Source organism: Dunckerocampus dactyliophorus, chromosome 6, assembly GCF_027744805.1.
Source record: "Dunckerocampus dactyliophorus isolate RoL2022-P2 chromosome 6, RoL_Ddac_1.1, whole genome shotgun sequence".
NCBI lineage: Eukaryota > Metazoa > Chordata > Actinopteri > Syngnathiformes > Syngnathidae > Dunckerocampus > Dunckerocampus dactyliophorus.
In genome coordinates, this window is record NC_072824.1 from 9,505,678 (window position 1) to 9,533,554 (window position 27,877).

The 27,877-nt window shown below is 40.4% G+C and overlaps 4 protein-coding genes across 19 annotated transcripts in view; 3 read left to right on the forward strand and 1 right to left on the reverse strand.

Moving 5' to 3' along the window:
• coro2aa (coronin 2Aa) overlaps positions 1 to 3,579 on the forward strand; it is a 50,080-nt gene extending 46,501 nt beyond the window's left edge. For all 7 annotated transcript variants that reach the window (XM_054778509.1, XM_054778507.1, XM_054778510.1 and 4 more), the window contains one exon: positions 786 to 3,579. In XM_054778509.1, coding sequence (XP_054634484.1) covers positions 786 to 923 — 138 coding nt within the window. In that variant the 3' untranslated portion in view covers positions 924 to 3,579. The remainder of the gene's footprint in view (positions 1 to 785) is intronic.
• Positions 3,337 to 12,120, reverse strand: anp32b (acidic (leucine-rich) nuclear phosphoprotein 32 family, member B). 3 transcript variants are annotated; one of them, XM_054778525.1, is made up of 7 exons: positions 11,875 to 12,120; positions 7,091 to 7,240; positions 6,881 to 7,003; positions 5,316 to 5,508; positions 5,120 to 5,226; positions 4,951 to 5,017; positions 3,337 to 3,926 (listed from the first exon to the last, which is right to left on the reverse strand). In XM_054778525.1, exons 1-7 carry the CDS (start codon positions 11,926 to 11,928, stop codon positions 3,820 to 3,822), a joined length of 801 nt encoding a protein of 266 aa, XP_054634500.1. In that variant the 5' UTR covers positions 11,929 to 12,120; the 3' UTR covers positions 3,337 to 3,819. The 3 variants fall into 3 exon arrangements, with proteins under 3 accessions (XP_054634500.1, XP_054634499.1, XP_054634501.1); XM_054778524.1 differs by having other exon boundaries at positions 5,102 to 5,226; positions 11,875 to 12,118; XM_054778526.1 differs by lacking the exon at positions 11,875 to 12,120 and adding an exon at positions 9,773 to 10,836 and having other exon boundaries at positions 5,102 to 5,226.
• On the forward strand, positions 9,914 to 23,716 carry hemgn (hemogen). Of its 7 annotated transcripts, none has more exons than XM_054778520.1 (7): positions 9,914 to 10,619; positions 16,896 to 16,936; positions 17,029 to 19,441; positions 19,522 to 19,591; positions 21,034 to 21,121; positions 22,787 to 23,454; positions 23,530 to 23,716. In XM_054778520.1, the coding sequence occupies exons 4-7, from the start codon at positions 19,534 to 19,536 to the stop codon at positions 23,634 to 23,636; spliced, it is 921 nt and encodes a 306-aa protein (XP_054634495.1). In that variant the 5' UTR covers positions 9,914 to 10,619; positions 16,896 to 16,936; positions 17,029 to 19,441; positions 19,522 to 19,533; the 3' UTR covers positions 23,637 to 23,716. The 7 variants fall into 7 exon arrangements, with proteins under 7 accessions (XP_054634495.1, XP_054634496.1, XP_054634493.1 ...); XM_054778521.1 differs by having other exon boundaries at positions 19,525 to 19,591; XM_054778518.1 differs by having other exon boundaries at positions 9,915 to 10,619; positions 17,029 to 17,664; positions 17,766 to 19,591.
• Positions 23,717 to 27,808, forward strand: trmo (tRNA methyltransferase O). Of its 2 annotated transcripts, none has more exons than XM_054778515.1 (6): positions 23,717 to 23,797; positions 25,570 to 25,712; positions 25,791 to 25,965; positions 26,522 to 26,679; positions 26,754 to 27,281; positions 27,446 to 27,808. In XM_054778515.1, the coding sequence occupies exons 2-6, from the start codon at positions 25,574 to 25,576 to the stop codon at positions 27,688 to 27,690; spliced, it is 1,245 nt and encodes a 414-aa protein (XP_054634490.1). In that variant the 5' UTR covers positions 23,717 to 23,797; positions 25,570 to 25,573; the 3' UTR covers positions 27,691 to 27,808. The 2 variants fall into 2 exon arrangements, with proteins under 2 accessions (XP_054634490.1, XP_054634489.1); XM_054778514.1 differs by lacking the exon at positions 23,717 to 23,797 and adding an exon at positions 24,952 to 25,128.
• The last annotated feature ends 69 nt before the right edge of the window (positions 27,809 to 27,877 follow it).

The following is a 27,877-nucleotide window of genomic DNA, read 5'->3' on the forward strand; positions in this document are numbered from 1 at the left end:
AGGCTCTCGTCCCACGATTGCTCAGTTTGGCTGGACGGCCAGGTCTAGGCAGAGTTGTGGTCCTCCCAAACTTCTTCCATTTGAGGATTATGGAGGCCACTGTGCTCTTAGGAACCTTGAGTGCTGCAGAAATTCTTTTGTAACCTTGGCCAGATCTGTGCCTTGCCAAAATTCTGTCTCTGAGCCCCTTGGGCAGTTCCTTGGACTTGATGATTCTCATTTGCTCTGACATGCACTGTGAGCTGTAAGGTCGTATATAGACAGGTGTGTGCCTTTCCTAATCAAGTCCAATCTGTTTAATTAAACACAACTGGACTCCAATAAAGGAGCAGAACCATCTCAAGGAGGATCAGAAGAAATGGACAGCATGTGAGTTAAATATGAATGTCGCTGCAAAGGCGCTGAATACTTATGACCATGTGATATTTCAGTCTGGTCAGGATGCCTCCCGGACGCCTCCCTTCGGAGGTGTTCAGGGCACGTCCGACCGGTAGGAGGGCTCGGGGAAGACCCAGGACACTTTAGAGAGACTATGTCTCTCTGGGCTTCCCTGCTTAGGCTGCTGCCAAGTGCAAGAAGATGGATGGATAAATTCCAAATTGCACCACTGTGGAGCTTCCACTCTATCAAAGTATCAAATTAAGTGTTTAAAAATCAATGAAATATTAAGACTGACACAAAGTAAATGACCATATTCGACATTTCACTTATATCTCACTCGTCTCGTCCAACCTTGTTGACTAAGAGGAGTATTTGTCACATGACTTGTTTTTTCATGTCCACAGCTCCGTCTGAAATTCCACAAGCAGCAGGATGAAATTCGGCGGCTGCGTGAGCTTGTCAACCAGAGGGACGTGCGCATCAAGCAGCTGGAGCTGGAGATCAAGAACATCAAAAACTCTCAGTCTCCTAACTCACTTTAAGACTTTTTTTGGGACACTTGCTGATTCCCCCACTTTTTTTGTTTTTGTTTTTTAAACTACAACCACGCTCTTCCTGTAGTCAGTTCCACACAAGGTACACATATTGTTGGTGTAAATATGACACTGATTCTTACACACGCGCTTTTACAAACTACAGTCGTCCTTCGCTATATCGAGGTTTGAATATCGCGTCCCTATTATAGCGCGGTTTTCCGAAAATAATGAATTAATAAATGATGGCTGTTTCTTGGTTGACTAGGGCCTATTATTAGTCACAAAATATTGAAAGACAAGTTACATGTTTTATTCTGGTCACTAGGCATCAGTAATGTTATGAGACATGATGTTAGATTACATTACCTTTCACACTGCATGGAGACTCGCTACTGAGCCAGCAGAGCTGAGCCGACATGCCATAGCTGAAATCGAGCGGGGGGGGGGGGAGGTTCTCCTCTCATTCAGTGTGGAAGTGGTGAGTTTTTGGCTTTTTTGTCCTTCTTTCCCACTCCGTTTGAAACACTTTCTTAAGTTTAGAATAAGTAAATTGGAGAGGCTAACTAGTAAGCTTGGTAGCTTGCTATGCTAGTGGCAGCCGTCTGTTATGTCCTTGCAGTGATCCCGTAGCCCACGCAATGTGATGTAAACAAAGAATAATAGGAGTGTAAAAGTGACTATTGTGATTTTATTTGATGTCTGAGGGCTCTAATAAAGTTAAAACTTGGATTAAGAAAGTGAAAAACAGGTTTTCCATGCTCAAACTATGAAATTATTCAGTTTATTAATATTTTGCAGAATATTTGCGGAAATTCAGTTATCGCAGTCGGGTCCGGAACCAATTAACCATGATAAACGAGGGACGACCGTACTATGTTCTGTTCTGTTTTTTTCTTTTATATCACAGCTATGCAACTTTGTAGCTTATTTTTTTACAACTAAAACACTCTTTGTAGCTGAAATAAGGGAAAAAGGAAAATGATTGTACCCAAACACAGATTTTTTTTTTCTATCCTGTCTTGTTTGTTGTTTTACTTTCTTTAATATTTAAGTACAAATGGCTAATATAGCAGAAAATTAACTACCGCAAATCAGGGGTTTTACAAGTGTGGCACATATATAATATACACATTTAATACAGTTGGGACCTGCCCTGCTTCCCGAAAACCTGATTTCCTGGAGTATATTTTGTGTTTTGCCGCCCCCCCCCTTTATTTTTCTCAAGCTGCTGTGCCACCCCTGAAGTCTTTTGGTGCCTCACACTATGAAAATCCCTGAACTTTTTTTTTTTTATAACAGCGTGCTTCCAGCTTTTTTTCTGGCTTTTACACTGACTTTTTCATTTTTTAAATCTAAATTGAATTGCAGCTTTTGTACATGCTGAGGCCAATTGTGTGCTTTAATCCTCATCTCTACAAAAAAATGAATCAGGAAGTTGCAGTGCTAAATATAGTACTCAACGTGTTTCTTTACTGAGTTTAAGTCACTGTATAAAAATATATATATTTAAAAGCGGCTAACGAGACGTTTCATTTTTGCTTCCCTTTTTGCTTTTGCTTCTAATTTACATATGTAACGTTAGAAAATTTACAACATTTTACACTGTGGCGGCTGCAGTTAAAAGCCTGAAATCAACAATTTCGATTTAAAGTGAATTTTTATTTAATCCATATATATTGTTTTTCCGAGTTTGCGTAAGCGTCCATGAACGCAACACATTAGATGACGTACCGTCGCCGGAGTGACACGTCAAAGTGTCATGGCGACTGCCATGAGGCGCTCGTAGCAGAAATGTTGCCTTTTACAGAAGAAACAATGATTACTGATTTAAAAAGGGTCAATATGGAGTGTCGTTACAGCTCGAAACACGCTGAAATGAACAGTTTTAAAGGACCGACAATGCAACGTTTGACTTGATTGTTAAAGTTGATAAATGTACAATACATGACTTCATCATAATTTAGGTTAAATTGTGTTGACTGAGATAGCCCATGACTGAATTTAAACAAAAAAAAGTGTGTTAATGTCTTTTTAAATATAGGCAGCGATGAATTGCGTGCGTTGCTGAAGGCCACGTTACTTTTGTGTTTGTGTCGAATCAGCTCCCTCAGGGAAATCCAACATGCCGTAAATGCTTACGTGCCATTAGACCAGTTTTTTCTGTATGTTGTATAAATGTCTGTTTGCATGTTTCACTCATTTTTCTCCCTGTTGAAGACATGAATGCAACACAGGATGAAAGAAAAGCAGAAAATGTTAACATTTTATTTACAAAGTTGTTTTCTTGTCATACAGAAAGTAAAAATGTAGCTACAACCTTGGATTTGTGCAACAGGTGGCCACACCGAGAGAAAAAACAAAAAAAAACGTATGGCTCACTGGTTGCACAGCTGCTATAGCAATAATTTTATTGGGGTGGATTGGGGCAGGGGGTAAAAGGAAACAGACAAAATAATACAAAAAAGAAACATCAAACCCAACAACAACAACAAAATAATAAATTCCGCCAACAAAACCAGGAAAAAGCACAGACCCAATACTAGACCAATCCCAAAGTCCTCACACGAGATACATAAAGCGGGATTTGACAGTGAAAATGTGGAATGCTGAGTGGTGGGCTGCCTGAGAACCTTGGGGCTGTTGGGTGGTGGTGGTGGTGGTGGTGGGGGCACTCAGTTCAAAAGATGGTAAAAAAAAAAAAAAAAGAAAAAAAGTAGGTTTTAGGGAGAGGGCGGTGGTTGTTCCGCACGACCCCACCCATCCAGTACAGTCTTGCCCCAAAAAACAGGGCTCAGAGCTGGGGAAGGGGAAGGAGGGTGGGGGCTGCAAGTTGTAGGAGGGGGTGGAGGTTCAGGTTTGTAGGGGGGGAGGAGGAGGTGGTTGGTCGGCTCTCGTTTTGCTTTTAATAGTCTTCCTCGTCGTCTTCGTCCTCGTCGTCTTCCTCGTCGTCCTCCTCGTCGTCGTCATCCGGGTCTCGCTTTCTCTTTTCACCTTTGTGGGTTTCTGCCTCTGCGAAAACCATGACACTAATTTTACTTTTGCTCTTGTGTGTATACATTAATTATTATTGTTTAATTGGTGCCACAACAGCTTGTGGAAAATGAAGAACAAAAAATAGAAAACAATTTAAACTATGTCACAGGCTAAATGTATCAGTTTTTCATCATATATTTTCAATTCAGGCAGACTACTACACAAACTAAGCTCAGTAAAAGATATTTTTTTAGGAGGGTCGACTTAAATAGTCATATTACGCTGACCCAAGTAAACACTCAGCAAAAATATAAAGGCAAATCTGTCAGTGAGCGTTCATAATCCATCCACCTCACAGGTATGTTATATGAAGATACTGATTAGACAGCATGATTATGGTTGTCCACACTAAAAGGCCACTCAAGATACTAATTAGACAGCATGATTATTGCACAGATGTGCCTTGGGTTGTCCAGACTAAAAGGCAATACAGTTAAAGTGCACATTTGAGCGGCCTTTTAGTGTGGCCAGCCTAGTGCACACCTGTGCAATAATCGTGCTGCCTAATCAGCATCTACACCACACCTGTGAGGCGGGGGGATTATGAAGGCTCACTAACACAGACTGGCAGAATTATGAGCTATATTTGAAAGGCTCATGAAAAATCGGCGCAAAACCACAAGTGTGTTTATATTTTTGTTATATATAAGACAAAATTAAAAGAAAAACTTTTGGTTATGCCTCAAGATGGCTAGTCGCTATATGGGTCACTAGTTGGTAGTTTTATTTTGTTTTACATTAAATTCTTTTTACAGTCAAGTCATTCAAAAAAGACATTAAAAGAGTTTGTTTTCACTTATTTTTACACTTGTATGACAGTTGAGAATGTTAAAAAAGTTAATAAATCCCTCCTTTGCTTTGATAGTTCATCCTGTACACTTGGCTTGTTGCAATTCCATTTAAGTCCGCCAGGTGTCAGTAGTGTGTTTCAACCTGTGACTAATCAGAAGACACATACTGTATCTTCACCGCTTGCCTTCATTTATTTATGATGTAATACCTTCATCGTCTTCCTCCTCATCTTCATCGTCGTCATCAACTTCCCCGTGAGGTCCGTAGTCTTCCTCCTTGTGTGGCAAGTTGGAAGAAAATAAAAAAAAGGTTAGCTCCAGCTGCAACTGCACAGTATTTCTCATCATTCCAAACGTCACCTCATCCTCTCCGCTGACCTCCTCGTCATCCTCTTCTCCCTCTACCTCCTCTTCATCTTCCTCATTGTCCTCTTCCTCATCAAAGTCTTCCTCCTCTCCATCCTCGTCTTCCTCGTCCTCTCCCTCTGTGAGTGGAATGGACACATTTTGTTGGAGTTGGTAAACTACAATAATTCTCGGTCTCAAGATTCTTTGCCCCCCCTCCACACCCCACCTTCATCGTCGTCGTCGTCCACGCCGTCTCCGTCCACCTCTCCGTCAGAGTCGGAGGCTTCCTTGTCCTCGTTGTCATAGCCGTCCAGGTAGGTGAGCTGGGGCAGGAGTTTGAAGACGCTGTCCTTGTACTCATTCAGGTTGGTCACTTCGCAGTTGAACAGGTCCAAACTTTTCAGGTGTTTCAGCTTTTTCTGTGGACACGACGACAGCAGATACGACTTGGTTCTTGTGTCAGGATGGACACATGCCAGCACCAGGCCCACGTACAAACACACTATATCACGACATGAAACACCCCTCAGTTTCCCAAATGAGGGAATCATGCTCTGCTTCAGAATGTCACAATACATGTGTGAACCGCAGCACTCATGCAGCCCGTGATGCTATCACCACCACGCTTGACTGTAGGCAAGACAATTATCTCGCTGCTTACTTGTGTTGCCAGCTATTTCGACAGTAATTTTCAGTTGATAGTAAATAAAGTAAAGTTGTACACTGACCACTCAGAAGTAAATCCAAGTTTACCTTCATCGTGTTAATTGTCCCAAGAGAAGATACGTACGTGTGAATGGTGTAGTCGTCCCTCGTGACATCGCTGTTCAAATTTTGTGGCGTTTTTTCAAAAACACATTAAAACTATATAATAAATCATCACCATACGGCTTATGACTATGAAAAATATGCATGTTTAAACAAAATGTACATGTTTTGGCCGAATTTAAACATTTTCAAGCTTAAAAACGACTAAATGAACTAAAATACAAATATAAAACATTCAGAAAATGCATTCATTGAAAGACACGTTGTGGTATGTATGAAGTATTCTACACTGGTAGGTGTCAGCAATGGTACATTGATGAGACAAAAGCCACCGCAGAACATGCTAGTAGGTTAAAAACAAACAAACAAACAAAAAAAAAAAACGGGAAGACTGGGAAGATCTGGGTTGGAATCTCCGCTGGGCATCTCTGTGTGGAGTTTGCATGTTCTCCCCGTGCGTTCGTGGGTTTTCTCCGGTTTCCTCCCACATTCCAAAAACATGCATGTTAGGTTCATTGGATACTCTAAATTGTCCATAGGTATGAATGTGAGTGTGAATGGTGCCCTGCGATTGGCTGGCGACCAATAGGCTGGGATAGGCTCTAGCATACCACCGCGGCATAGAAAATGGATGGGTAATGCAAGTAAAGGTGACTATACGGTGTTATTTCATGTCTACAGGGCTCTAATAATGTTAAACTGTATTTAGGAGGTCGTAAATAGAACTACGAAAATATTCACTTATAAAGAAGATATCCTACTTTGCAGAAATTAACTTATCACGGTCGGCTCTGGAAGCAATTAACTGCGCTAAACCAGGGGGGTACTGTACTCACTTTTGGGAGATACTGTGAGCAAGTGTCTGGCTTCTTGGTACATGTGAGCAATATGCTAACTGTCAGATGCTAACGTAAATAGCACATACTCAAAAGGGGGAAGTTAGCGGCGAACTTCTCTTTACAATGGCAGGAAAATGGGGCTTAAAACAAGAAGTTTGACAAATTGGAAATAGGTGGTACGTACCAATGGTTCCAAAGTGCTGATTTCTTTCAATTTGTTGCCGCTCAGGTTTAGATGTGTGAGGTTGGGGAGTTTCAATGCTAAGACCTCCAGGCCGCCGCTGATTCTGTTGTCGCTCAACTCCAACTGAGAGAGAGAGAGACAGACGGAGCGATAGGAAGATGACGTTTGGGCTTTTCACACGTGTCCCCATCCAGCTTGCTGCCCCCATACCTTTTTGAGTTTTTCTAGTCTTGGTATGTTGGAGACTGATGTTAGGCCGACATTTATCAAACTGAGGAACGTCAGGTTGACAAACTCATCTGTGAGGCCTTCGGTTTTTCCTTCGGCCGATCGACAGTTGTCTAGGACGAGTTCATGTAGCTGAAAGACAGAAAAATCATGATTAGAAGGTGACAAAACTTGCTGTTGGAGAAGTATTCATGTCATCAGATGTTAACACTGACGATGTATCTCAGTATGACACAGAACACAAAATAACCATGAGATGAAGCTCTGGAAGTGTCAATCAAAACAGACCTTTGTTATGTGTGTAAAGGCAGTACAATGTGATGGATGGCACTCTTGCTAGCAAATGACCCAAAGCAAGTTTCACTTGATTAAAACGTGGCAAGATTTCTCATTCAGAAAAAAACTGTCTCGTGAGCACTAGACCTTGGACAATAATATACAAGTTAATTAACCACACAATAAATGAAATGATTTTTTTGCAGGCCTGTTTGGAGGATTCACTCTGTGCACATTTAGTAGAAAGTAAATTAGTAGATTGCAATATATTCTCATATTTGTTATATTTTTTCATTGTACTTTTCTTAAAAAGTTGTCATAGACCCAATCTCGTGTATCGTCCTGTCTTGTGAATTGAGTGTCTCGTGACACCCCTAGTACTTACTGTCATTAATAATTAACATTATGCAAAAAGAAAACAAACCTAATTACGTGCAAACAGCGGAGTAATACACACATTATCAGACTGGCGGAGTAACACTCGTAGTAATGGGAATTTCTGCTCTTTCGGCACCCAAACATCCCCTCTTGATTTTTTTTTTGTTGCTTCAATTGATTTGTGATCAAAATGTAAAATTAGTTTCTAATATCCATCCATCCTCTATGCCGCTTATCCTCACTAGGGTCGCGAGTATGCCGGAGCCTATCACAGCTGACTTAGGGCGTCAGGGGTACACCGACTGGTCGCAAGCCAATCGCAGGTCACATATAGACAACCATTCACACTCACATTCATACCTATGGACAATTTAGAGTCACCAATTAACCTAACATGCATGTTTTTGGAATGTGGGAGGAAACCGGAGAAAACCCAAGCATGCACAGGGAGAACATGCAAACTCCATACCGAGATGCCCAACGGAGATTCAAACCCAGATCATCCCGATCTCCTGACTGTGTGACCAACAAAACACAAAAACAAGGACCCATAACAATTGGGTCCAAACTGTGTGCCATTTGTAAATTTAAAAGCACCCGGTAACAGCTTTGAAGTGACGATTGGCATTAAAAACACAAAGTGCCTCAGTTTTGCATCTTACGTGTGTAACCACTTCAAAGAGTTATTTCGTTTGCGACCGACACGTCACTTGGCAACACGTGGTCGCGTCGCTACAGAGAGAGGAAGGACGTCACTTTTGTTCATTTGAAGTTAACTACTCCATTTTAAAATATCATTAAGACTCCCAATGTGGCGCACTCGTCTGCCAGCGGGTACAAGTGTAAGTAAAAGTCAAATTAGACGTAGTCAGACGCACTCAGTGGAGAAATCAACATTGACTGTATGCCCCGGTCCAAGCTGATGAAACGCGGCGAGCATCATGAAGGCTGAAGATGGTATCTTTGATTTTGTGAAAGGACCTGCTCCCATGAAAAGGATCGCTATAACGGCATAAGATGCATAATGGTCTCATTACTGAGACTTCCTCCTCCCAATTCCCGTCTCTCACTCCTTGTAACGCCGCCCAGTGTGCAAGACAACCACAGGGATAAAAGTAAGATTTTTTTCACTGTATTCTTGTATTTAGTTTAAAGTTATGTACGGTGCAGGAGTTAATTTAAGTATAATAATGTCCTTTATATATCAGATTGAATTTACACCAAAACTTGTAGTCTAGGAACCCAACTCGTGAAACCTGGGAACTACCTGTAGTAGTGTAGGACATGTTCTAAGATTGTGGGCTATATGAGTGCAAGAAAATGAAGCGTAGGGGTTAGAAGCACACTTGTCGAGTGGAAAAAGATAGAGGTTCTTGAATTATACAGAAAAAGTGCACCACAATGTTATGCTTTGCCCTGCAGACGACACAAATGGTGTCTGATGGTACCATATTGAACCTATAGAAATAACAAGGTATAGTATGTACTAAAGACAACTACATATTATTAAGAACACAAACTAATATTTTTGTTTTTCTGAAATAATATATTGTGATAACCAAGCTGTATAAAAAGGGGATTATTAGTCACCAAAATCCACTGTCACACAGCAAAAACACTCTTTAAAAATACATTGTCAAATCTTTTTGTGAAATCTGAGCTGGTAAAAATAGAAGGATATAAAAAATGTCCAACATAGTCAATCTAACAGACAGTATTTTATTTTGGAATATTTGAGTTTTGTCACAAATTTGCCATGTTTTATTGTAGTTGAAATGTCAGAGCATAGGTTCTCCTTGGTAACACACAAAAATGGAGGCTATATCCACTTTTTAAAACATACCCTTAGCTAAGAAATATTAACACTATGAAAACTTATTTAACATCTTAGACTACTTGCCCCTCAAAAGGGTTTGTTCTTGAAAAGGAGGTTGTCTTATACTCAGGATTGTTTATGTGTGTTTTTCAGCACTTCACAAATATTAAGAGTTGCAATAGTTAAAAACTTACTATGACAAAAAAAGTGGTCCGAAAAAGCATGGATCCTCACTGATAAAACGTCAAAAGAAATGAGGCTATCTTGACGTTTTAGCTAAGAAATATTAACATACATTGTTTTCCAAAAACGATGTTCCTACCCCCAAAAACAATCGTGAAAAAGAGGGGGTTGTCGTACATATAGGATCATTTTATATTAGGGATATATATATAGAGATATATACATGTTCAAAAGCACCTCAGAAGAGGAGAATTGTTAAGAGTTCCAGTAGTTAAAAACTTTACACTTCGCTAGTCAGTGTGTGACAACAACAAAAAAGTTGTAGTCAAAATGTCAGAAAGAGCATAGTGTCTCTCTGGAAAAACACCAAAAATGGAGGCTCTATCGGCTGTTAAAAAGACCTCCATGTCACTCTTCTTAGTCTGAGGATGATAAATTGTTCGCCAACAGGGCGAGCCCGGTGGACTCTTCCCCTTTAGCATGCGATGATTTTAGTCAGCTAAGCTACAAGCTACAAGCTAAGCAGCCAAGCAGCCATTGCCCCCTTTTTTAAACGTGCAGTAGACGTTAAAGCCTGTGTGGCCGCCATTAGCCCACGCTACAGCGACGGAAAGGATGGCGAATACACCCTTTTGTGCAGACCTTTTTTTCTTTTTCGGTTTAACCGTCGTTAAGGAGTAATCCTTGTCGTCGACACATATTGCCAATTTGTTTTGACGTTTTGTAGTAAAAGTGGCGAAGGGGCAACACTGAGAGCGGAAATTTAGTGAGGGAGAAAAAAACAAAGATGGAGACCGTTCCTTTCTTCCAGACCTTCAAAAGACGACAGAATGACAACATGGCGACTCCTGAGAAACAGTATGCCGTTCTGAGCATTTCAAATAGCGACAAATGTTTGCAAATTGCCATTGTCTATATTGACGCATTACCATTCGCTGTTTACATACATTTATCCATGTTTTAAGCTTTGCATGAGTAAGATGAAAACAGCGGGCGTCGAGTTTTTGTCTGCCCACGCATGACGCGCTGTGTGTTGGATCTCTCGTCGCCCCAAAAGCTGACTCAAAAAAATAATAAAACCACAGGCTAACGAAGCCAGGACTTTAAATGATGAACTCCATCGAATGTGATACAATGGCGTTCAGTTTAATGGGAAGATTGTTGTATTTTTATTATTTTCTCGTCTTCTGCCTAAACCATTATGGCGGAGGCGCTAATATGGCGGGAAGAGGATAAGTTGGGAGGCTGCTGCGTTCAAGACCATAATCGAGTGTTTTGAACACCAGCTCGAAAAGAATTACACGTTTATAAACTAGTATAAATGACGTTAAATTACGACAAACGGTATGTATTGTACGCAGAGGATGACTTATTCCAGGGGATTGCTCTCCACGTACACTCCCCTCTCAACTTGCCTTGCAAACAAATCAATTACGGAAATACATCGCTGTTCTAAGTACAAGTGCACGAATGTAACATGATGAATTTGCTGCGTCGCCGGTTGCCTTTTTATGTTATCAATGTCGAGTGTGATCGTAACCTAAATAGTTATAATTACGTGACTCCTGAATGGAAATTGCTATTCAAACATTTCAAACGTTGAACTCTTAATGTTATCACACCGGGAAACGTTGGGTGTTTTAAGTGTTTTTAAAGGGTGCCCTCGTTGAGCGGTTAACATCATGCTAGCAGCAAACATGGCTACCCACTGTATGTACCCAACGCGAATGCACTAGCGTGGGGAGCACATTTAGCTCTGATATCAACGCAAAAAAGCAAGTTTACCAATAGTTTTTGGCAGGTCGAAGTGAACCGTCGCTGAAAGAGGGGAAATGCTGCTGCAAACCGGCTTAAAAGCACCGCAATAATGCCAACGAGCGGAGGAATTGCCGTCTCCGATAAAGTAGCGATTGAACGCAGCTTTTCTCCTCTCCCTTGTGTGTACCGCCGATACACCCAAATCCCATTCCCTCACGACTAAAGACGACAAATTGTATCTTTAGGAAGAAAAACAACATGTGGTCTCCATTACAGGTCAAAGCAGGGGGGAAAGTAGCAAGCTAAGCTAAAGCCAATGCTAGCCCGAAAACTAAAAAAAAAAGGCACGACTCACTTCAGACGGTGCCCTGTTTCTTAGCTCCAAGTGGATCCTGTTTTTCATCAACATCGTTCCCGCTGGAAGTCAAACTTTTCCTCTCTCTCTTGGGTGTTTTTGTTTGTGTGTGTTCCGGGATCTTCGGTCCAAACGTAGAGATGCCCTAACGGAGGGAGAATATAGGGGACTGTATAATGAAGTGAGCCACCGCTAAGTTAGTCGGAGAGGAGAAACCATGGAGGGAAACGGGACTGAAACAAAATATATGCTCAACAGCGCCCCCTCTGTCCAGAAACGCCCATCGCCGCCTAAAGGGGCAACGGCAGCACTGCTGTGGTGCAATTCATTTCTACTAGGGAAGTCCCATATAACATTTTCTTTACTATTTATTTACGCACTACCAGGAAAGACCTTAAGCTAATATTAGATTTGCAATGTGTCACATTTAACATATACGTGCACGAATTATGTTAAAACTTGAAATTTTCCAGCTGTGTGCACATAACAGAAGGAAGGGGTGTTTTTTTTTTTTTTTTAATTTTGCAGCAAAGAGAGCAGTGTGTATTATCAGGAAAGATATCAAGCTAATATACTGACTTGCTCATGTTTATCTTTACACTGTGTCATATGTAACACGTACATTGAGTGTGTGTGCTTTTATGTATCAATTCTATTAAATTTCTCATGCATTTTTTCTGTTAGTGTGCATTTTGATCCATACGTTTTGCACAAATCTTGCTACCTTCCAGCAGTGTGCACAGAGAGAAAGTGTATTTTTTAGGTTTTTTTTAGTTTTTCAGTTAATGAATTTTATATGGCCAGGAAAGACTTGAAGCAAATGGCTGGATAATGTTTTTACTGTGCCATACATAATAAAATGTGATTGTGCCTGCTATTGTGCACCAATATTGAAACTGTAATGCCTTTTCTTGTGTTAGTGTGCATTTTGGTCATTAAACTATGTTTTTCGCATAAACCTTGCCATTTAGGCTCAGTGTGCACACATTGCTCAAGTAGAACGGGATATTTTTTAGGGTTGCAGTATCATATATTACCAGTAAAGGCAATATTAACACCTAAAGTGACTTTGCTCCAAACTAGTAATGCATTTATTTCAGTTATAATGTGCATTTTGATGATAATTGAACAACATATTGCATAAATGTTGCATCCAAGCCATGTGTGCACACATTGCAAGAGTACTAGAAGGGTGTGTTTTTAGGGTTGCGGTATTATGTATTGCCATGATAGGAGTTATCCTAATACAGTGACTTGCTAATACCTTTACATGATGTCATATTTAACAAAGTAATTGTGCACCAAATTTCTAATGCACCTGTTTCTGCAATAGTGTGAATTTTGATTAATAAATGACATACTGCATAATTCTTGCCTTGAAGCTGTGTGCACACATTGCTAGAGTAGTACAAGTGGGTGTTTTTAGGTTTGCAGTAAAGAGAGCATTGTATATATGTGAAGGGCCTACCGCCCCCCCCCCCCCCCCCCGCCTTATACTTCCTGAGAGACCAGATCCCCTCAAAATCGAAGCCTACTAAAGAAGCAGTTTATAGTTTTATGTCAGAATTTGATAGGGTGTTGATCACAATATTTATACACCTAATATGATAACTATCTTTCGTGTACAGTGCAGGATCAAGTCAAGGCACCGAACCCTAACGTTTGTGTAAGACTGATTGCTTATAAAGTGTTTTGGTACTTCGGACAGCGAACCAGGAGATGGCGCTGTTTTGTCATGCTTAAAAATGCACCTTGGCACTATACAGTAGACACCCCAAATACAAATGATCCAAATTTACTAAAATACAATACTTCTTGGCATAAGGCTGACTTATACTGTGCTTAAAACCCTTAAAAGACCAGCTTCCCAAAAACTGAAATACAATTTTAGATTAGATTTTTATCCACTACAAGTAAATCGCTTTAAAGTACTTTAAACTGGAATATGTACAGTGTATATCAAATATGAATTATATTTCGTTTTACTTTAAAATTTTAAATGCAAGCTCGATCCAGTATTTTCTTATTCTGATTATTAGACACATGGGTTTTTAAGCATTGTTTCTATTTCTTTAGTGTCAGATAAAAAAAAACCCCACCTAATTCTCGAGGTCCTGCTGTTTTTTCTTCTTCAAACAAGTTAACAACCCATCAAATATACAGTATATATTTTTAACTCTGGCCATTTTGTTGACATACGCTGTAAAGAATTGTTGTAAATTTACAGCCGGGCTTCAACATTATTTAACTGTTATTTTTAAAAACATGAATTGGCTATTAATGTAAACAAATGACTCATCACTGACCGTTTTTTTTAACAGAATGATAATGTATGGTCAAAATACAGCACTTTACCGTTAATCAGTCATCCAAACTAAATTACATTATCATACAGTATTTGTTGCATTGTGGGAACTCTTCCCTGAACTGCACATGCACACGCACATGCTGAATCAGCTCTTTTCTCCATCCATGTTTGTATTAGCCAACTGAATAGGTAGGGCCACGTCATAATAAAACAGAATTCAGCAACCAGCTAAAACAATAATAATGCTGAAGGAGCTTATTTTAGTTTCGACGTGTGTAATTCAGCCTGCGGACATGTATTTTTGCCAGTGATTCTGTAATGATATATTGATAATGACGATGCCTTAATGTCAATATAGGCAATGGCAGTTGCTTCCCATGGCTCATTTCTCAGAGGCCACTACAGGACTGATTCATCATCATCGTCCCTTTTAAATACACAGACACACACATACACTGTATATTATATCTATACATATGCCATATTTTATAATGGATCAGATCACAATTTATATTTTGCTTATACAATCGTCCCTCGTTTATTGCGGCTAAATGGTTAAAGACCCGACTGCGATAAGTGAATTTCAGTAGGATTCAATATTAACAAATGGAATGTTTTATACCGGTATATTATTATAGAGCATAGAAAACCTGTTTATGGTTTTCAGAATACGTGTTTTAACATTATTGAGAGCCCTGTAGACATGAAATAACACCCCAATAGTCACTTTTACACTACTATTTTTTCTTGATGTCACATTGTGCAGGCTACGGGATCACTGCAGGGACATAACAGATGGCCGCCACAAGCATAGCAAGCTTGCGAGCTAACTAGTTAACCTCTCCGATTGACTTATTCTAAACTTTAGAAAGTGTTTCAAACAGAGTTTGGAAGAAGGACAAAAGAAGCAAAAAACTTACCGTTTCCACACAGAATGAGAGGCGAACATTTTTTTGATCCATTCGATCTCAGCCATGGCATATCAGCTCAGCTCTGGTGGCTCAGTAGCCGGTCTCCATACAGTGTGAAAGGTAATGTAATCTAACGTTGTGCCGCACAACGTTACTGATGCCTAGTGACCAGAATACTACATGTAACTTGTCTTGCAATATTTTCCATTAATAATAGGCCCTAGTCAACCACGAAACGATCATTTATTTTTGACAAACCGTGATACAGTGAGGGAGCGATATTCGAACCGCAATATAGCAAGGGACGACTGTATTGCATGTACTAGGGATGTATGGAAAATATCCATACACGTATCTCCTCATCTGATACTGCTTGGTATGTTTACACCAGGGATGTCCAACAAAGTGCGGCCCGGGGGCCATTTGCGGCCCGTGGCTGTTTTTTTTACTGGCCCCATTGCAAAAATTATTAATAAAGTGATTATGGGAATAAACTCATAATATTATGAGAAATAAATATACAAAGATTATTTTACAAGAAAGGTGAAATATTTGGAAAATTAAAAACACTTTTTCACCTGTAACACAAAGCTGAGATGCATTTTTTCTTGAAATATGTATAAATATGTATCTACAGTACCTGTGTTGCTTTACAAAATAGCAAATTGGCCCTTGCATCCTTTCATTTTTAAGTATGTGGCCCTCGATGCAAAATATTTGGACACCCCTTGGTTTACACTATTATATTGCTTATATTGCTTGATGATGTGATATGAAAGTCAATGCTGCTGACTTACCAGTGAGTATTTTTGAATAAAATGATCTAAAACAGTGACCGCAAGGGAAGCTCAGCTTCCCCTAAAATGTCCAAAAAAAAGTGGTGAAATATGTACTGCTGTGTCTACATTTCATTGACTAAATATGCGCTAGAATACCTTCATCTTTTGTTAACAATCAGCCACTTATCGCAGGTAACTGACACAACTTCTTTCCCATTCATCCTCACAGCGCCACAGCGCTTTTCCACAGTCGGACGCTGAGCATTTACTGACTTTGATGGGGAAGCGTAGAGTGGGGTGTTGCACTGCTCGAAACTGGATAAACTGTCATTGGATAAATGCTGGGCTTTGTCCCACCCATTGGGACGCTCAGCGTCTATGGGGCAGTGGGCTGGCTCGGACGTGGAATCCCTTTTTGATTGACAGTGAAATGGGCGAATCAGCGATCTTGAAGTACAAACTCCACCGGAGAAAGTTTTTCATTCCATTGTTCTGAACTGATCCAGAGACGTTACCGATGACCAGCGACTTTGTCTTGTTAAAAACAACTGCCCTTGAGTTTGGCAACACTCTTCTGTCACTCTGCGATTTGTTTCACCAAGGAGCAGCGGCAGCTGCGTAGCTTCTCCCCCGGCCCGGCACTCACACTCACACTCACAGCCGGTCACACAGTAGCCTCGCACAACAGCTCCAGCTGCTAGCAAACTGCACATCATGACAGATACTAGAATTTACATATAAATGCATAAACACATTGCATTGCATAAACACATTTATGATGTAGGCCGGAAAAAAATGAGCTTCCCCTCCTTGAATGACCAGCAGCCGCCACTGATGTAGAGACGCGTTTCAAGAAGTGAGCATAAGTTGAAAATAATGGATTGAAAATAGTTTCTTCTTCTCTACAAAATATTTTCACCATTCAACACAATTTCATTGAAGTTTCTAATGAAACCGCAAAAAGCAGGGGGCCACATTTTTTGTGAGGGGTTTGCTACACTGTTTCCCACCTTTCTTCAACAGCATCAAGAAGTGGTAGCATGCACACTTGAATTCATCCTCAGGTAAGATTCTTTCAGTAAAAGCTGGTTTTGTCTTATATTTTCAATGAAATGCAGTTTGACACAATATCTGAAGAAACACTATCATTTTTCAGGCGCCTCATCGGAATAAATGCTGAGCGAAGCAACCAGACTCGACGGCGCAGACATCTGCAAGAATCTCGCTGTGAAAAAAATCTTGTCACTGTAAATGCACATGTACACTTTCCAGTGGAAGTTCATCTTCAGACACCTGCAACCACTGTTAGCAATGACGTTTAGCACAGAACACTATGGTGAACAATGTGTTGGCAGAAATATGTTAGTTGTCATGTCATTGCACTATTTCCAGCAAAAAGGCTCCGTTAAATGAAACAGCAAAATGGACTGAGATGGGTACTGTGCTTAATGAAGATGGCATATTTTGTTGCAGTTTGTAGTCTCACAATGTTTAAAGCAGTTTTGTGTTGGATATTCAGGTGTCTTGAAGCCTTAGAGGTAATGATCATCTTTGGACGGAGACTTGTTGCAATGTGTTGGGGGAACCTCGGCTGCAGCTGCCAGTCAGAGGCCGTGTGGAGGAGGCCTGTTAACTGAGTGCACATGGGGTTTCTCTCCAGCTTTGATAAAGGGGACTGCCTTCCTTGGAGCATGATGGTGTTTGCTGGTGGGTAGCAGCTGAGATGTTCTAAAGAGCCGCTTCCCGAGCAAACAAGGCAGGAGGGCGTCTCGCTCTTCGCCCAGACATGGAGGTTAGCTGGCCTTGGCAGGGCATCATAGACATACACATCACAGACTTGCACCAGGGACAGAACGGACCCGATGGAAATCTGCCTGCTGGATGTTTGTCCAGGTGATCCTCCGCTGCAGTGCTTGTCCACGTTACCTGTTGCTGGAGTCCCACCGCCCTGCTTACTCGCTCTTCACGCCTGCTCGGACCTCTTCCTGGAGTAGATGGTGTCTTTCCTTGCCGCGGGCCTGGCTGACCAGGGTCTTTGGGAAGTAGCCCAAGCCCGCGCTGCCTGACGCCATGGTGCCCACCAGTGCCTTTTGTCTCAGGCGTGACCCTGACAGATTAATACATTTAATTACATTAAAAAAAATTATTTAGGGACAGCAAAATACCAGTGTATAATGGCAACCAAAGCTGCCACCAGATTACTGTTTTTGTACAGCGCATACTGTGTTTTTCATTTCCAGTAAATTTGATTTAGGTGACAATGAAATACCGTAATTTTAATTTTACAGAATAATAATGGCAACCACAGCTGCTGCCAGATTAGTTTTTTTCCAAGCAAATTTCTAACAATGCATCTCCACTGTTTGTTCAGAAAAGAACCCACACCAAAGCTAAAATAAGCATGATCCAAAGTTGATAGCGACACTATTTCAGTAGCAAGGCACAGAAAACAAAATTTGTATGCTTTCAAGGGGAAAAAGTAGCACCGTCTGGTGGACAAATAGTGCAAATTTAAATTATTACATAATTGAACTATATTTAAAGGTGGGATCAAAAGTGACACTTCTGTGGTTCTCAATGGGACATCTTTAGACATGAGGAACAAATGTGCCACTTTAAGTGTAGCTTTGCCATTTTAGGCTCATTTACGCAAATTTGACCTATATACATTCAACACAGGTAAAATGGTTAAAAATGATTGGCACAAAATGCCTATTGGCTCACGCTGAGGAATGTATTGCAACAAACGTGATATAAAACTCTTTACCTTGCTCTATAAAGCATTCAACTTGAATGTGGACAGTATCTTCCAAGATTCAAGAGTTTTATTGTCATATGCATAGTAAAACAGGCAGTTATACTATGCAATGAAATTCTTAATCTGTTCATTCTCCCAAGAAAAAGAAAACAAGAAAAATAATAGAGCACAAGAAACATGTGTACCAATAAATTAAACAAGAGACATTAATACAGATTAATAATACAAATAAAGTCCTATGAGTGTGTGCGTGTGTTGCATGCGGTTAAATGAAAGTGTTGCAGCCAGCCAAATACTAGACGACATTAAAAGGGGAATAGGTCTCGAAAGCATAGGAGTTCTGAGCATGTCTGACATACAGCAGCTTTAGGGGCCATTGGCAGTTAAGTGTTGTTTACACTGCCGGACAGCCTCCTATTCTGACACACGTATGCACATGTGCAGTGTTTCAGTGTGCTGTGGGAAGATTTGAGAACACACCCCTAACAAGCTGTTCTCCCTGTGCAAGAGATAAGTAATGTTTAAAAACAAACCCCTTATTGCTTTTGTAACAGTAGCTGTTTGAGCAACACCCTCAGCCAGCCATTTGATGTTGGCTGATAGTGGGCTCATTCTCCAAAGGCTGGTTAAAGGTCACATTTTGACGTTGAACTGCTCACGTATTTTTTTTTTGTTAGCCTGTTATTTCCTGCTACGGTGGGCCGCATGTAACATTGTGCTTGTACTTAGCTCTCTGTCAAGAGCGGTGCCAACTCCTCCGGCTTTGCAACGATGATAAGACCAACCCTGTAGGAGCTCTCGCAGCGGGGCGGTAATGGTTAACCAGATAATTTTGAAATTGGGTGTGAGCAGGCTTCTCCCGCCTTTTGACGAGCTCCCGTTCATTCATAGCAGGACTTCAGCATGGAGGGGACCTCGCAACAAGCGACTGACTGTAAAGGCCTGAATGAAGAAGAGCAAGGTATGAGTTCTAGCTTTCCATTGTGGAACAAAGAATTGCATTCATTGCAGTGTTACATTGCCCATATTGTACGACCAAGGTTGGGACCACAACCTGGTTTCTCAATGAGCATAAGGCCTTCAGTTATTTTGGGTTGAAAGGTAAACGGTCCAGTCACCTTTGATGCAACTATTGCCATACCACTACCTGGATGACCAAGAATCTACACCCCAGCTTCCCAAAGTGGAGCACACCAAATGTAATGGGGGGTACCTTAATAAAAATGCAAAATTTCTCCTCACGGCTCAAGGAGAACGGAGCAGAAAATGAGACAGAGCATGAAGTTCTTCATTGCTCTGTATGAGGGTTAATTTATTTGTTACCAAAGCTTTTCTTAGAAACTGAATTTATGTATGATTTTTTTGCATTACAATTTTGTGAATTACATTATTTTTACATTTTCGCTATATTAGAATACAGAGTTTAAAAATTAAGTTAGCTAAAATACAGTGTTTTAAAATTCAGTTCATAAAAAATTTCAGTGCATATAAATTTGATGGTTAAAAATTGACATTCACACTTTGGGGAAATTAAAACTCAATCTCTTGATTGTGTGTCAGGGCCAGCCAGTCAGCTTAAAGTGCATAGTCACCTGACACGAGTCTGAGTTTTGAAACAAAATTATTCGCACTGAATTTTTTTTTTTACACTGAATTTATATATATATACAGAATTTTTATGAACTGAATGTTAAAACCCCATGAAATACAGAAGCAATAAATTCAGTCTTTGGTATTAAACAAATGAACCTTCATACTCTGTGTGCATTATACGAACAAGTAAGTTTGATGATTATTTTGTGCATTAAGAGTATTCCATATGGAAGATTTCATTGATATTGGTGTTCCAATGCCCGCACAGAAAACGTGTCACTGAGTGGGGATTCCCCCGAAAATGAGGCTTTATCGTTGGTTGTATTTTTGTACTTTGGATACTGCTTTATCATGATTGTTAAACTTTCCCCTTCAATTTTGTTTTAAAATAACATGCAGACTTAAACCATAGCCATCGTGAGTGGCCAAAAAAAGTGAAGTCAACCCATTCAAACGGAAGGATTCCAACATCACACTGGAATAAAAATATGTAGGATGATTACTTATCTATTTATCAGTGCTCATATTAAACTTTATCAAAGTGTGAAAATGCAAAACGCACATTTTTGACCTGGGACTGCTATAAAATTATCAGTACTCATATTAAATTTGAATGTAAAACACACATTTTTGACCTGGGATTACTATAAAATATTTCAACCAATTTATGTTTCATATTTCAAGATAAAAAGGTGTGCAGGGGGAAGGGATACATGGCATCAGCTCAAATGTCTGAAGGGGTACGCCACTGTAAAAAGTTTGGGAACCACTGATCTACACCAAAATTGTTCGGGTTCTCTTTTTTCAAAGGTGGGATCCGACGCCGCCTGAGGGACAGAGAACTTCTCAAGAGGAGAAAAGCCGAAGCAGAGGAGAAAACTTCCCAGTGGGTTTTGGGGTAAATTGGTCAAAGTAGTAGTCCAGTAACCTATATTTAGTTCTGATGAGGTCTGGACCTTTCACTGTTTTGTTTTTGGATTTTGAATAAACACCGACCAAATTTGCCAGAAGATACTCATTAAAACAATGTTAGAATGTTCCACTGTGTTTAATTAGGCAAAGCTACACAAAAAGAGACATTTGTTCCTTGTGACAAAAATGTCCCTATGAAAATGCATATACGAATGCAATCCTTTACATTAAGGTTTCAATCACGACTGCTGGGCTTCATTTTGTATTTTTATAATTGTCCATCAGATGGCGCTATGTTTCCCAATTCAACATGCAACAACATTTCCCAATTTTTTTCCATTCTCTACAAGTATAGTACTTTTTGAATGAAAACAGTGTACCTCGGTAAATAAACTAGCCATTATTTTTTTTTAAATTCCTGAAATATTTGACATGTGCATTTAAGGTTGAAAAGAGTTTTGAAAAAAGGAAGAAATATAATAATTTTTGGTCATCGGTACCCTGATGGTCAGGTTGTTTTTTTGTTAAATCTGATAGTGTACAAAAAACAAAATGCATTAGCCATTTCAGGGCCTACTAGTAATAATAACAAGCAAACACTCCTTGAAATGTATTTCATGGATATGTTAGTGTTTGCTCAAATACATACTGTCTATAAGAGCTACAGTATGTAACATGCTGGCCTTTATATCAGTGATTCTCAACTGGTGGGTTGCGGGGCTGTTTTCAGTATGCCCTGGCAAAAAACGATGGCCGTCAACGCACCTTGTGTTGTTCTCTGCGCTATCTGCTTGCTACGCCACCAAGGGGTGCATGTCATGTTTCCTGGCGACTTTGTCAAGCTTTAGCGAGAGGGGAAGGACATAGAAGAGTGGGGACTTAACGTGCCGTTTCTCCGACACACAGGAGAGGACAGCGTCTCCCCTCTGCAGCTCACGTTGTGTTGCAATCAGTCCTGTTTGAGTCACCGCTTGTCGTTGAGGGGTGATGGTGGGTCCCGCAGCCAAACCAGTTGAGAACCACTGCTTTATTGGGTTAAATAACCCCAACTATAATTACTATTTGTTATGTATATTTCAGGCTGAAGTAGTAAGAGGCTGACTTTACATTATTTTACATCAATCTTACAATATAGAAAAAATAATGCATGACCAATCTCAGTTGCTACTACTAATAATTCATTTAAAAAATAGTCATTGAAATGAATATTATGGAAATTATTTTAGTTTAGTATAACCGTGTAAACATATTGTTCAATGAAGTGTTCGAATCCTGAAAATATACTATTTGATATGTACAGTATATTTCAGGCTAAGTAGTTTTAAAATTTAGTTTCACTTAAAGTGCAAAAAGATTTACTATATATATAATATTTTAGAGCATTTTTTAGATAATGAGGAGATGTTTAAGTTGGTTGTGGTTTTCAAACAAGCCTTTAGCATTATCACCACTTTGGATGCTTATCACTGCATGGTGTCTGTTGAATGTGGGGCAAGAGCTGCTACCAAAGGTTACGCTGGTCTAGTCATCTCTATTGATGCCACACATCCAGGTCAAGGACTTTGTACTATTAGCTTTGCAAAGGCATCACAAAAGAGCTTTTTTTAATCAACGTTGTTGAAGCTTACCCCCATTTGGTGCCTCCTTTCAGGCTGGAGACCCCGAGGAAAAGGCAGAGAGCTGAAGGCACCAAAAGGAGGGGGAGGGCCAGGAAGACTGCTGATACTCAGCAGAGCTCTTTCATGCAGGAAGGTCCTGTTGTGGTGGTGCTCCCGGAACCAGAGGAGGCGATACCAGCTACAGCATCAGACCTTCTGGAAGCAGAATCTTTCCTTTCTGACGTGCCGTGGGTGCCGAGCGCTACTACTCCGGGTCTCGTGTCAACTCCAGATGTTTTCACTGCAGTTCCTCCAGCTCCCAGCCAAGATCAGTCCACCGCTCCAGCTCCAGATCTCGCTCCCGAACCGGTTTCAGAGTCAGCTTCAGCTCCAGATCTAGCCCCTGAACTAGTGTCAGATTTTGCCCGTGAACCAACTCCGGATCTAACTCCTGAACCAACTTCCGCTCCAGATCCAGCCCCTGAACCAGCTTCAGATTTAGCTCTAGATGCTCTTCTAGTCTTCACTCAATCCCAAGCGCCTGTTTCCGAACCAGCCAGCGTCTCTTCCGTTATCCCTCCACAGGTGGAGACCCTCATGTCCTCACAGTCACAAGCCAAAGAGACCCTTGACCAGGTGGTCATTGAAGACTTAGGCCCAGATGATGAAGAGGAGCAGGTTAAAGTCCAATCTCCGAGTCAGGATAAAAGAGCTGATGAAGGTGATTCAGTTTGAACATAAATGTCTGTCTAAAAATGTGCATCTGTTTCAATATTAACAACTATTCTCTCTCCAGATACGAGCGAAGCGCCATCCAATAACGAGCCCGAACAAAACGAAATATTCACAGTTCCGTCATTGTCCTCGCTGACATCTACTCAAGGATATTTCCCGGGAAACTGACTCTTTGATTCTTTAAGGCTGCGTTTACTTGTGTGGTTTGGTAATTTGGTAAAAATGGAATAAAACACACTTGGTGTTCACATTGGTGTGGTTTGCTTCGCATTCACACAAGTATTTTTGTCATGGGATCAAAGGCTGTCAGTAAAGAACATACGCATAAAGTAAGGACTTCATTGGAGAGCTTTTATGACATTTAACTCAAATATTCAAATCTAAAATGTTGTCAGCTGGGCTGAATATGTGTGTTATTTTTATGTTCTGTTATTTTTAACCATCTTAGATTTCACCAAAAACTTCTAAAATGTACTATTAAAGAGCGTCATTGTCACACGCGCACACACAGAGGGAGAGAGCAGATCAGAGAGACGGCACTTCCAACACATTTAAGTTTATTTGAATGAAACCCATTTTTCTGAGTATTTTTAAATTGCACTCATTTCATGCATCAATATAATTGTTCAACTATGGATTTATTTGAGTGAATGTGTTGCAGTTTTTTTTTTTAATCTAATAAACAATATTACTCATGCTGTTAATCTCTGCAACCTCTTAAGTCTTCTCATGATTATGCACAATTACATTCACGCACATTCATTTTCATTTGTGATTATATTTTGTCTCCTTGCTTTTGCATCCGAAAATGTTGGTGGTTAACTTATTTGTGAACATTTTTACAATATAAGTCAAAATAGAACCATATCAACTAAGTAATACAATTATTCCCTTTTTTGTGTATACGATTGTTTAAGCAAAATAAAGTAAACAGTCCAAAATAAGTAAACAGAGCAAAGCAACTACTATCGGGTCTCATTCAAATCCTTTGGCTTTTTGCCTCTAAACCCTCTTCTGTCCAAAAAACGTATTCTCTTACTTTGTAAATACAAAAAACATGAAATACATATATAGCAAAGTAACAACATGAATAACACACCAAAAACCCAAGTATTTGTGAAAATAAACATGAAAGAGAACTGATATTGATAGAATCACAAATCCGATACTGATAGGTGATTATATCAATTGATTCGTCCACCCTCTATAAAGTACAGCCGCCCTCTGCTGGTGGAAAAACATTGCAGTGTCCTACAAATCTATTCATCAATTATTTTTGCTATACGTTGGATGCGGTTTGATTGCTTTGAAAACTTAGGGCATACCTTATAATGGAATTAAATTATAGCAAAAATCAGTGAAACAATGCCAAACGAGACAAAACGTGATAAGCAGTTTTAGAAATTGACACACCCTTGATGCAGTACCCGTATTGACCATGGAGGGCAGTAGCGCGCCGCACAACATTTACGGTGTAGAAGAAGAGTCACCTCTATCGCATGTTGTGTATGGCGTTAGCTATATGCTAGAAAAAAGAAAATACGTCCATAAGTAATGTTTTGTAAAAAAAAATGAGGCCTATCTGTGACTGCTGCGTCGAACATGTAAATATACTGAAACAGCAGGTGTCTGTGATGCGAAAGGAAATCAAGAATCTTCGGTAGGCTTTTTAAAAACACTTAAAGTCATAACGAGACGATTGTAAACAACATAGCAGAACAATTTCATTGTTTCATGTTTCTCATTGAAAATTGTGACAACTAATACTACAATCTAATGACATACAAAAATATGTACACAACACCAGGCAAACGTTTGTAGACACCCACTCATCGTACTCTTTATTTACATGGTAATACAGGTATTTACAGGTAAGAATAAGTTTTAGTCATGTTTGACAATAGTTTTTAATATTTTGATCATCTCTTGTAGCTACCAAACCAAAATATTATAAACTTGGTTAAATACAGGGTTGATTTGATCTCTTTGACATTGTCAATTAAACCTTAAAACACTTGTATTGGAACTAATTTAAAAGGTCAGGGTTGCAGGGTTGCTTGAGACAACCGCATTTACAAATGCTCCTTCTCCCTATTAACAGGCAGATGCTGGACACTGCAACCAGAATTCATCGCAAACACATCCTTTCTATTCAGTCTGCAGTGTCAAAAGTTTGTGTCCATGAGCCTGAGAAAGCCCTGCCACCGCCTCCACCAGCTTCATCTCAGGCAGCGTTAGAACACGGTAACAATAGCTGGACGATGTGGGTAACACTGACAGTGGTTCACTGAGTTGACCGGGCTGTGGTTGTCGTCATTGCAGGAACCATCCAGACGGTCCCCATTGGTTACATACGTTCCTGTTTCTCCGTGAAGAACGGGACACCCAGACAGCCCACCGTCTGCGGGCCCTCGAGAGCAGAGCTGCGACTGAAGCAGAGTGTCTTCAATAATCCCGACCATGCCCTGCTGGGACTGGAGCAATATTCTCATGTCTGGTAGGTTGCATAGGCCCCCTTATTTATAACATGGTCTTTTTTGCATAAATGTCTCTCTGGGCGACTTCAAGTTTGTTCACATTTAAAAACAAGACAATATTTTCAGTAACAGTTACGCATTCGTAACCATCATTCACGTGTAAGTATAGTATAGTAAAACTTAGAAAACGCTAACTCTGAATGTCATGTGCAGAGTAATATTAATCAATGCGCATGGGAGTTGTGTTTTTTCACATTAGGCGTATATTCTCTTTTATTATGATGTCACTTTAGTCATATTGTGCTTAGCAGCCAGGACGCTAGACCACAACCACTATTGAAATTAATCTTCAATTTTATGGTCATTATTGGACGTTTCCTCTTTGTCTTTGGTTTTATGGCCAGAAGAAAAGCAAAACATATGAGTGGAGTTAATCCTTCAGATGTGATTTGAATTCTCATGAAATTTGCTTACATGATGTCCCACACATTTGAGGTGTATTTTTTCCACAAAACACGCAAATAGTTTATATGAATATAGCTTGTTGTGTGTCACATGTGCTTCTTTCCGCTACAGGGTTATCTTTCTGTTTCACAAGAATGGGCACTTGAGTTACAAAGCCAAAGTGAAGCCACCCAGGCTAAATGGTCAGAAGGTGGGCGTGTACTCCACTCGCAGTCCGCACCGACCGAACGCTTTAGGCTTAACTCTTGCGAAGCTGGATAAAATTCATGGTACTTATCATCCTTTAAACGTCCCATATTAAAGTGCACAATAAAGTTTACAATCTTTGTTGTTTAATTTCTAGGTGACACATTACATCTGTCAGACATTGACATGATCGAAGGCACCCCAGTCCTAGATGTCAAACCTTACATCCCAGAATATGATTCTCCTTGCACTAGAATGAGCATAGACTGCAGGTCTTGTCCATCAAGTGCAGACCAATCAGATTCCACCTCTTTGTCGCCTAACCAGCCAACGGAAGCTCTGTTAAACGTAAAAGAGAGTGGTGTCAAGTCTGTAGCAGATACTCCAAACGTAGATGGATGTCAATTCCCTAATTCTTTGACCATGCCTGGGGACACTCTCGCCATGCTTGAGGAAGTGAAGGCCTACCTGAGCCAAAGTGACTTCAACCAGGGAAGCGGAGACCGCAAGCGCAGAGCTTCGGACCTGCAGGGAGCTGAGCAAGACCAGCGGCCCTGCTATAGAGAGGAGTCCTACAGTACCATCGCTGGCTGGATTAGAGCGCCACCTGTTGCCAGTCTGGAGGTCCGCTTCACCCCTCATGCTGAGAGGCAACTTGCAGAATTCCTTCCCACAGAGCAGTCAGGTAAGCCCAGCATATTTCCACTGAGCAATAACGTTCGCTTAAACATAATTGTCTTACCTACAGTCAAGCATGGTGATAGTACCATCTTGGTATGGGGGTGCCAAAGCGCTGCCGGCACTAGGAACCTGCAGTTCATCGCTCACATAAACTTTCATGCCTTGCAGGACCGCCTGAAAGTGACCGGCCGAGGTTCAAGTTCCTGCACAGTTCACAGGAAGCCACTGCAGCCATCAGAGGCGTGCTGTCTGCAGACCCTAGATCAGTCTACAGGAGGACTCGATGCAAAGACAAGCTCTTTTTCTTCACTTTAGATTCAGCTGACATAACCTGCTGGTTTGGACAAGGCTTTGTTGAGGTGCTGCAGGTGCGACCCGTTCAGCATCCCATTGATTCCACGTATAAAATGTAAAAAACCCTGTAGGTTGAGATCAGACTTAGTAATCTGCTTTGTATGTTATAGAATGTATATTTTGTGGCCTCTTCTTACGTTATTGTCATGTAGTCTTTATAAACAATAAGTGATTATAGTAATTGTCTTCTTGTCCTAGTCTTGCTCCAGGTATAAAATAGAGGTATAACGTATAAAATATAAAATT

Coding starts and splice junctions, on each gene's coding strand:
- anp32b (XM_054778524.1), bottom strand. CDS start 11,928: ATGTTGATGAAAAACAGGATCCACTTGGAGCTAAGAAACAGGGCACCG. Junction 7,004..7,090: donor GACTAGAAAAACTCAAAAAG/GTATGGGGGCAG, acceptor TCTCTCTCTCAG/TTGGAGTTGAGCGACAACAG. Junction 5,227..5,315: donor GGACGACGACGACGATGAAG/GTGGGGTGTGGA, acceptor TTCCACTCACAG/AGGGAGAGGACGAGGAAGAC.
- hemgn (XM_054778520.1), top strand. CDS start 19,534: ATGGAGGGGACCTCGCAACAAGCGACTGACTGTAAAGGCCTGAATGAA. Junction 21,122..22,786: donor ACTTCCCAGTGGGTTTTGGG/GTAAATTGGTCA, acceptor GCCTCCTTTCAG/GCTGGAGACCCCGAGGAAAA. Junction 23,455..23,529: donor GGATAAAAGAGCTGATGAAG/GTGATTCAGTTT, acceptor TTCTCTCTCCAG/ATACGAGCGAAGCGCCATCC.
- trmo (XM_054778514.1), top strand. CDS start 25,040: ATGAGGCCTATCTGTGACTGCTGCGTCGAACATGTAAATATACTGAAA. Junction 26,680..26,753: donor GAAGCTGGATAAAATTCATG/GTACTTATCATC, acceptor TTTAATTTCTAG/GTGACACATTACATCTGTCA. Junction 27,282..27,445: donor CCTTCCCACAGAGCAGTCAG/GTAAGCCCAGCA, acceptor CATGCCTTGCAG/GACCGCCTGAAAGTGACCGG.